The following is a 9,988-nucleotide window of genomic DNA, read 5'->3' on the forward strand; positions in this document are numbered from 1 at the left end:
TTGTCACCACACTGACACAGTCTGTGCCTTATATTTTCATGTAAATGCTCGATTACCTTTTCATATTTTATCAATTATACCTTAGACTGAATGCAACGAATTTGTCTTTAGACTGGAAATCGAAGAAAGATGGGAAGAAGAATTTATGCCTGACATTTGCTCGTTATTCTCACTTCCATTTTGGATTTAGAGTGCATCTCCCTCTGGTAAAAGATGTATTTGGGGCTAGTGGAGTTAATACCGTCACAGAAGTCCAACAATGATGCCAAGTTACTGACCTCGGAGAGGCTGCAGCTATGGTTGTTCATTATAAAGTGCTCCCTTCTCCCAGTGGGCATACAGCAGATGATGTCATATATAAGCATTTAATCAAGTGGGTTCTAGTTAGCTCCACTCCTCTACAACTGGTTGGAAGTGAAGAGTTTTTTTGCACTGAATTGTGTGTCAGTCCTTTATACCAGTCCAAACCTTAATGGCAGGTTTGTCTAAGTATTTTCCAAAATTCTTTTAACTTTTCTCTATGTGGAGATCTGTGTTACAATTTCAAAGAGACAAGTAACAATGGCTGTACCAGAACATGCCAAAACCCAAGTACTGCCCAGTTGTCTCCCTGTTAGGAGCCATTAGCAGATACTTGGGAGCAAATGTACTTGGGACTAGAGCAAACTAGTAGTGACTGCTCCCTAGAATGCTCCCTACCTTCCAAGAAATGGTTTTCCTGAGGACTTGTGGAGTCTTTGTATGTAATAGCCTCGAGAGGGTTTGGTTTTTTTCTCCCTTTAATTTCTCTAATAATTTTTGAGCCTACATAAACTTTTATTATCAAAACCAGGAAAGCTTGGAGGTTTTGTTTGCTCTTGAAATGAGAGTGTATCAGGTGTGTTTAATTTTTAGTTGTGTACTCCATCCGAATTAAGACACAGGCACATAGGTTGCACAAGTTCTCTGAAGACAAACCACAGCATTACTCCACTTTCATTATTTTCTTCTAATGTTTCTTCAGGACAATGGCAAACTTATATGAAGATGCTAATTGGTCACAAAAATATCTGGAGGATGCAATCAAGGAAGCTCGCAAGCAAGTAACCAAATCCAAGATTTGCTGTTTTTCTTTGGATTGTCTGAAGTACTATTATAATGACCTGATGGAGAGGAGTAAAGAAGGACATAACACTTCTTTCATAGACCTTTGGGGACTTGTCATTGAATCCATGCTACATGATAAGGTACTACTCCTTTTTTTCAGAAACCTGATGACCTTCTATAGTTATGAAGAAGAAAATAAATACTGGGATGCCATTCAGTACTACTAATGCAAAGAATTAGGTTAGTGGTTGATTAAATTCTGTGTACTCAGATCCATTATTAAAACACTGCTTTTTCTTTAAAGTGAGGTTGACCTTGTACTGAAGGAACCATGGCATTGCAGTCAAAGGTGTTCTTTCTTCTTCAAGACAGAAAAATCCCGAGGGAAAAAAATATTGTAAAATGTAAACTAATCACTTTGGACATTAAATATTCTGACTAGAAGCGACACTTAAAATTTTGAAATTATACTTCACTAGCATAAATGAAGATATGCATTTATACAGTGACTTAGTTATACACTGTGTATGGAGATAATTCCTATAGTGGGAAAGACAATTCTCTAAATATGTTATCAGGTTTTAAGAAAGAGTGATAGAAATTTTGGTACTTTAAAAATAGTATAACTCAAGTAGTTTCACTCTGGTCTGTGTTTATACACAGAAGTTTTAAATTGTCATGTGCAATAGAGTATATTCTTGCATATGAACATACTTGCAAAATATCTTAAAATATGATCAACTCTGCTAAATTCCCCTTACCTTTCACCTAGACACGTATTTCTTCCTGGGAATATTGTTTTTCCTTTCTGAATCTACAGTCAACCTCTCTGCATCTCTCACACCCTGAGGACTCATACAGGGTGTAGCTGCTTCTTATGGGATACTTGCCAAGTTTGGAATATTCCATGGCAGATATTTCTGGGCAATCCAGTGGGCTGAGAATGGGAAGGATAACCTGGATAAAGCTGATAATTCACATTATATTATTTTAAGTGCACGTTGTTTTTCACCTTACTGCATTAACCATTTTAAATCAAAACCAGAAAGATGAGCATAGACTCTCAGACCAACGGCAGGCAGTGGATAACGGTCAGAACCCATTGCCCATCTATGTGGCCATCAACCTCAAGTCCAACTATAGTGCTCAGGCCTTCAGAGGTAATGGTTATGATTTAGATTTCTTAACAACTTCATAATTCAAGTAATCTAAGACTAAATGCATGTAATCAGCATTAATAATACAATCGTCCTTTCATTCTAATTGCAAAAGAAAACCTTTTAAAATTTCAGATAATAGTGACTAACACTTAAAAAATATAGGCATGCTGAGTCTTTAGTATCTTAGTTCTCTATGTTGCCAAAAGGAAAAATATAGTTATACCACAGAAGATGTCCAACTCACAATTTATGCTGCTCACAAAAACCTTGTAACGAATTCTTATGATGGTTCTGCACGGCCTTACTTTGCACAATTAAAGGAAGTACTGAATTGTTGGTTCTGGTAGCAGGAAAATCACTACTTCCTCTTGTATTAATTTTCACAGTATTTGTTTAATATGAGCAGCTGAATACATGACACCAAGTGAATGCTAAACTCTCTGTCACTGGTGCCCTAAAGGGAACAAGATATACATGAACAATACGTACTTTTGGGTAAGATTAACTGTAGAGAAACACGGTTTCATTCACACCGGGGTTTTTCTGCTGGAGAATGCTCTGTCATAGAGTGGGACTGCCCTCCTTGATGTGAAAGGACTCTATGACATTAGTACTGCAGGCAATATGGATACAGCTATAGCTGGTGACTGGCATATTATGAACTAACCACTGTCTTTCTGATAATTTGTTCCTGCTCTCTACTACTCTTCTGTTTAGCAATAGTTAACATATTATTGCCTTTTCATGATCTGGCTGCTGTTGTTGTAGAGTGGCTGGAGTTCACTCCTTATGAAGTCGGTCTCCTGAAATACGGAGCATCTATTTGTGCAGAACACTTTGGAAGTGAATTCTTCATGGGAAGGATGGTGAAGAGACTCTCAGAGACTCGGATCTGCTATTTGCAAGGTGACTATTGCCAAGGGGGAAAGGTGGTCTACTCAAGAGGCAGCTGGCATAACTGAGCACATGGTCTGTGGTGGACAACACTGGGAAGACACCAGCAAACTGGTTGGGCAGGTGTGAGTTTGCATTGGCAAGGACATACTTAGGAAGTACGCTCATGAAGATACCCATCCAGACAGAAAGGAAGGATCCAAGGGGAAGGATGGAAGTTATGTATTAATTAAAATTCTCTCAAGATTATTCCATCAATCAGTTTCTATTTTCTTTTTCACATTTCAGGCATGTGGAGTAGTATATTTTCCATAGATGTGATGTATGTCTGGAATTTGGCTACTGATTCAGAGGACTTCTGGTGTAGATGGACCAGAGACAGAGTAAAAGATATTGGTGAGAGGTTTTTGTGGTTTTGGCTTTTTTTTTCTTTTTTTTTTCTTTTTTTTAACCACTATTATGTATTGCTTATATTCTGTGCAGAGGTCTAATGCCTAAAGAGGTATTGTCAAAGTCAGGGAGAGAGATGAGGAAAGCAAAGCAGAGATGTCAGCTAAGAATTTTTTCTGCCTGATTTATAACAAATAAACTGTACTTCTTTGGCAAAGCTGTGCCATTTTCTAAAGGCCATACAGTCACAAAAACAGTCTCCAGCAGATATGTAAAAATCATGTTGTATTAACAACACATCCTAAGGTTGTTAAGTTAGGATAGGGTCCTCCTTGGCCACTAATACCGTCAGTAGAGAAAAGGGCTCTTGCAGAGGGCTGGTTTTTCCACTTACCTGCCCGTGGAGAAAGCTTACTGTTGCACAGAGAACCTGGAGTGACTGAACTCCTAACTTGGCTAATATTTTCAGCTGGGTGATACACACATGGATTCTGGAGGTGTCCTGTGTTGTTAGGCTAGTGTTGTCCTCCTGTATGTTTTGGGACTTGGCCTTCCCTTCCACCACACCCTGCAAATAGGGTTGGGCATCATTTGAGGAAGCCTAGAATGCTCACTGCACCAGCTTGCTGCCTGCAGGTAGCTGTCATTTTAATGCACTGTCTAATGCTGAGTTTTATTTGCTAGCACAGACCTTAAGGGCTTTTAAGTGTTTGATTTACCTGTGGGGTGCAGAATGGTGACAACTGTCGGTTTTAATTACTCCATTTTTTAAAAATATTGATCACTTCAGAAAACTGTCCTAAACTCAGAACTTCTTTTTTCCTGTCTGCAGAGGAAGAACCCTTTCTGTCCATGAACCCCTATGAGGTAGACACTTGTCTATTCACTCCCTCGAGCATCCTCTCCTCTGCTCTGCGAGATGTCTTAACAGGACGCCCAACCATTGCACAGTATCCCAATTTTATCAGAGGCTTCCAGATGCATAACAAGTACCTGGAGAGTGAAGGATTTTCTACCTGGAAAGGCACAGTAACACAGCATGTTCTTCAGTAACATTTTGAGGAGGTTTATGTTTGGAAATTCTTTTAGGGTTTCCGGCAAGGAGGAAGAGACAAGACTGACTTCTGAGATTCCACTTCTCCCTTCCACAAATGGAAGACATGGGAACCAGATTTGAACAGCATTTCATTTTTTGGGAGGGTTGAGGGGTGAAATTGAAGTTGGTTTTCTGGGGATTGTGTTCCAGTGAGTAAGGTGAGCTAAGCCTGAGGAGGCAGGAGGGGATCTCTCCTTTAGGGTCAAAGCTGCTTGAGGTGTCCAGGAGGAAGAAAGGAAGGAAAAAGCTGTAGCATGTCACTTGTGTAAATTAGTGCTGCTAGTGTGTCAAAGGAAGGCAGGGAAAGTGGGGGTAAAACTCTCCATTCTTTCCTCTTTAAATTTCTGCAGAGAAACAGTCAATCTTGTTTTTTATTTGTTGTAATAAGAACTGTTTGTGTTTCAGACACAGTGATAGACTCCTTCCCAAATAAACTGATGGAAACAGCAGATGATGAGCTCTCCCTGGTTGATACTGGCTTTTTCATCAATACCAGCTACCCACCACTTCTGAGATCAAAGAGAGAAGTGGATGTCATCCTGCATTTAAATTACAGTGGAGGGTCCCAGACACTGGTAAGAAAAAACGTGGTAGCTGAGATCTTTCCTTCAAGGTCTTTTGGTCTCTAGCACTCATCAGTTAAATGAACTAATTTTCCAGTATTGCAATGGCAATTAGATGGTAATTGATTTATTATTTATATTATCAGGTGATTTTATTTCTCAGTAGTAATAAGAATGATAGAAGACAGTGAGGGATATAGGCATTTTAAAACCATCGAAGTCTTCATTGCAATGGAAGAGTTTTTGAAGATCTGGCTGAGGAGCGTTCTGAAGCTCTGATACTGATTTTGGTTATCCTTGAACTCATCAAGTTACGGAGGCAATGGAAAGTCCTGACAATATTTTAACAGTTTAAATGGGAAACCTCAATGTGTTGAGGCCTGTTTATCTCATATCATTCTTAGGCAAATGTACTGGCTGATGCCATATTCAATTAATAACAAACCCCAATATAATTAGTGTTGCATATATAATGAGAATAGCATTGACATTTTTATAGTAAATATAACTGTTAAAGAATTTTTTTTTATGAGGTCATAAGGTATGTTGATAAATGTATTCATAGGGAGTCATTATCAGAAGTATCACAAACTATGCAAAGGACAAAGATTGGGAAAGCGGTAAATAATGAAGTCAAGACAATGTCGTGGAATAATCTGTACTGATGTGTTCCTTCTCCATTCTTGCAGTTCTTTGCCTTCCACCTCTGAACCTGTTTTACTGGAATTATAAAATCAGTCCTGTGGCTTTTGGCTCCATTTGCAGGCTCAAAGCAAGCGACTGATTTCTTGTTTTGCCTAAAGCAATGCAGAAAATAAGAAAAGCTGCAATGCCTGGTGTGGTTATGGCTGTTTCTGTCTGATTATTTTTATTAATTTTAGTTATTTTATTCCTTCATCCAGCCTCTGGATCAGATTGCAAAGTACATCTCAGGCCAAGGAATCCCATTTCCCAGAATTGAGATAAGTGATGAAGACAGGGAAAACTTGAAGGAGTGCTATGTGTTTGAAGATGCTGACAGTCCACAAGCTCCAACAGTGCTCTTTTTCCCCCTAGTAAATGACACCTTCAAGAAATTTAAAGCTCCTGGTGAGTCATCTGTGGCTAGAAATTTTAATAAAAAACTCACTTGCCTTGAAGTCATTTGCCCAATGTATCCTCTCTACATCATCTCTGACTTTCATTCCAATGCTGGCATTATCAGTCTCATTACTGACAAAAATAACTGGTTTGTGTCAATACGTCTGACCTGTGAGAACTCCAGAAGCTTTCCTAATATGTTTGAGGTGAAAATAGGCATTTACTTCACAGGACTTACTAGAGATAGTATTCAGGTAAAACTCCCAAAATACATACAGCATGGCTGGTACGTCCACAACACAAGCTGTTTTACTGTATAGACATGGACTTGTTAGGCACTGCTGCTTGCAAACAAAGATGGAGGCAAAACGTTCTGGAGGTTTGGGTAGTAGCCCATTTATCTGAGTTTTGTTCACATATTTAGAAGTAATTTCCCAGACTGAGGACTGAGTGGACAGAGATCTTTGTTTTAATAGGAACTATGTCCTCTGTCTGAGTGCCACCATTTCTCCTGAACTTTCAGTGAGAGTGTTAATTCATCCAGTACAAGAATATCCTATCCCATCTGTTTGGGTTTGCATCATTTTTGGACAGAGGCTTCATCCAGAGACTGAAGATACAGTGCTGCTAGACTACTTTTACATCCCTCTGGCAAATCACATCTTTCTCTCCAAATTTCCCTTTCCTACCTACAGTTACTTAAATGATTGATATGAGCCACATACTGCAGTAAAACCTTATTGGTGCATCTCCTTTTCGTTTGTCCCTCAGGTGTGGAAAGGAGTCCTGAAGAAATGGCTGAAGGCAAAGTTGATGTCTCCAGCATCTTCTCCCCATTTACGACAAGGGAGGTGTGTTTCAGTGAAGAGAATTTTGACAAACTGGTGAAACTGACTGATTACAATGTCCTGAATAACGAGAAGTTGATTATTCGGGCCTTGCGCTTGGCAGTGGCACGAAGGAAGCAACGAAATTCTTAGCCACTGTCCACCAACTTCAACCTTCCACGTGATATTTCTTGGGTTGTCTATGATCTGGTGATATCAAGAGGTTTGGTGCTTGCCAGTGACACCTGCAGTAGAAATCTCATCATCCTGAGGACGTGCTGGACTCCTATTCATCCTATTTATATGACTATTCAGCCAAACAGATTGGAATTTACTAGTGGCTTAATCCAAAACAAACTTTCAAACCAGCAAGCTGTGTTTCGTTTTGTTACCTTGTTACTTTACCAACTGATATATATATTCCATATAAATTAATATAGTGTTGTGTAAGATAATGATGAAATATGTAGCACATTAAAATGTGAATCAAGACAGTATTTATGTGGTGGTTTTTTTCTGATCTGGTGGAACAACAATCCCTTGAACTGGAATTTCTCTCGTAAATAGCTAATCCATTGTGTTGGTCTTGCTTAATTATTGGAGTTTGATTTGATTCTGTCTGCTATGAAATTTTTATTTAAGTGGATTTCTTCTCTAGCCTTTGAAAATAAGCTTCTGAAGTTACTATCAGTGTTGTAAAATTCTGTATAGTTTTCACCGTGAATAAAAAATACCCCTGAATTACGTCATCTTCGTTTCAGGTGGTCAAATGAGTCCTCTGAGCTGCGATCTGCAGAACCACCAATATTCAGCCTCAGTAGTAGTCATGTTACCCAACTTTCCTTTAATTATCTCTGGGAGTTGCTGCTGACTGTCCTGTCTCACTCATCTTCACCTGCCTTGACTGTTCCTGAAAGATGGCCTTGCAATTTCTTGGTGTTTCAAAGATGGGAAGTAGCTGCCAGCATAGAATAGGGCAATCCAGGAAAGCCTTTCGAGATCCCTTCCAGACATTGTTTTGCAACTGTTCGACGCTTTCCTGCAAATGGTCCTTTGCAGGGATTGTCCTGAGAGAGCGGTAAAAGTCCTAGGGTCTTCTGGGGAAAGGCACCGAAGGCTCTTTTCTTGGAGCTCTGCAACAGACAGATCAAAAGCCTTTCACAGTAGCAGCCCTGCAATGTGGAGCTGTAATACCTGAAGAGGCTGGTCACAGCAGCTCAGAAAATACTTGGGATTATCTTCCTTTGGATAATAAAAGGCTCCTACTGTTGCGATGAACTTCAGGCTGAGTCACCAGGGCAGAATTGGTGTTGACATCAGTCTTGGTTATGCTCAGAATTGACAGATACGTTTGTGTGGAGCAAAGTTCTAGGAAATGGTTGGGAGAAAAACATTTTTCTCCTATGTAACAAACAGCTGGTGGTGCATCTTAGAGCAATTTGGTAGTGGAAGAGGGGGACTGCGTCATGTTTTTCACCCATGAACATGTTCATTGTGTTCATGAACCTGAAACGCTTGAAAGGGGACGGTATAACCCCGTTTCCAGGTACAGTATGGCATGTTTAAATCTAGATTATTAGCCCTCCATGTGTGAGACAACTGTAATAGTGGTTCAGCTCCAGAACAGTAGAATACCTGCTTATGGGATCCCTCTGGGTCTTTTCCAGAGATATTTTTGGGTTTGCTCACGTGGTTTCTAGACCTTTTTTGCTGGAAATTCAACAGAACAGGATGGAAGCTGTTTCAGCCTGTTTTACAAGGGAAACTTACTCAACAACAGGATGGGAAAAAAGCCAGATAGGAGTTTATAATCAACCTGAGCTGGATTAACCCTGGTTTCATCAGGGCTAATTAGCCCATCTTCTAACCATGTCTAATTACTGTACTGACATATCTGTGCTGCATCCCAAGTCAGCACTGGGGTATCTCTGCATTGTGTCTTGCTGGCCAATATGAAACCTGCCTTTCCCCTGTGAAGGAATTCCTCATACTCTCAGGTCACCCTGGGTCTCCTTCCACCATTTGAAATAGGGCACAAATGGTGATTTTAATTTTTAATTTCCAGCTAATTGATAAAAACATGCAGTAGGCTTCAAACTGATGTGTGCCATCTTTTTAGAAATACTTCCCTCTGAGCATACCTTCCTTTGACTACTGTTTTTTGTGATCTGTTAGTTATCCTTCCTTCATCTGTTTAACATCTGGATGAGGTTTGTTGTTCTTAAATTACAGTGTCCAAGTGCAAAAGGTTTTATGAAATTCCATTTATAGCATGGCTGTGAAGTTAACTTTATCAGTTACTGACTCGTTGCAAAGCAAAATGAGATTATTTTCAGTTTGATTTTTTTTTCTGTTAAATTTCATAATATCAAGGATGTGTTTTAAAATCCTCTCATTTTGTTACCTCTTGCGGTACTCAGTTTATGTACTCCCCCACTGAGACTGGGACCATCTCACATGATGCTAGCAGTGCCCTGCACAGTGAAGACTTATAAATGTGAGGACATACAGAATAAGTGTGAACATAAAAATAATTAACATTAATTTCACCCTCCCAAATACATCCTCTTTGAGGTTATTGACTTAAGTACCTTAATTCAGATGCACAAAGTAAAAAATTTTGAGAAAGTGACTGAGATTTTAAAGATTTGCCTTTACAAGAGAAACTCCCTTAGAGTTTCAACAGGTGATTGTTGAGTTATTTCATGCAGTATTTGTCCTGCAATAACTCTTCAGCTGAAAGACAGTTTACTGCCTGAGTCAAGAAAATGGAAGGTGAGATGGGGATTAAAAATTCTTTCCAGTGTGTCTGTAGGCAAAGACCCACCTACTCCCTGTAGGCAATAAAAAGATAGAAGGAAGCCCTTTTTATGCACAACAGTTTGTTCAGAG

At 39.4% G+C, this 9,988-nt stretch overlaps 1 protein-coding gene across 1 annotated transcript in view; it reads left to right on the forward strand.

Annotated features, from left to right (window-relative positions):
- The window catches only part of LOC104515574 (cytosolic phospholipase A2 epsilon-like), a 34,212-nt gene extending 26,963 nt beyond the window's left edge, over positions 1-7,249 (forward strand). Inside the window, exons 13-20 of the mRNA XM_010159596.1 lie at positions 1,004-1,226; positions 2,132-2,246; positions 3,015-3,152; positions 3,429-3,536; positions 4,363-4,554; positions 5,032-5,201; positions 6,092-6,278; positions 7,041-7,249. Of these exons, the coding sequence (XP_010157898.1) occupies positions 1,004-1,226; positions 2,132-2,246; positions 3,015-3,152; positions 3,429-3,536; positions 4,363-4,554; positions 5,032-5,201; positions 6,092-6,278; positions 7,041-7,249 (1,342 nt within the window). The remainder of the gene's footprint in view (positions 1-1,003; positions 1,227-2,131; positions 2,247-3,014; positions 3,153-3,428; positions 3,537-4,362; positions 4,555-5,031; positions 5,202-6,091; positions 6,279-7,040) is intronic.
- Positions 7,250-9,988: the final 2,739 nt, after the last annotated feature.

Source organism: Eurypyga helias, unplaced genomic scaffold, assembly GCF_000690775.1.
Source record: "Eurypyga helias isolate BGI_N326 unplaced genomic scaffold, ASM69077v1 scaffold969, whole genome shotgun sequence".
NCBI classification, from domain to species: Eukaryota; Metazoa; Chordata; class Aves; order Eurypygiformes; family Eurypygidae; genus Eurypyga; species Eurypyga helias.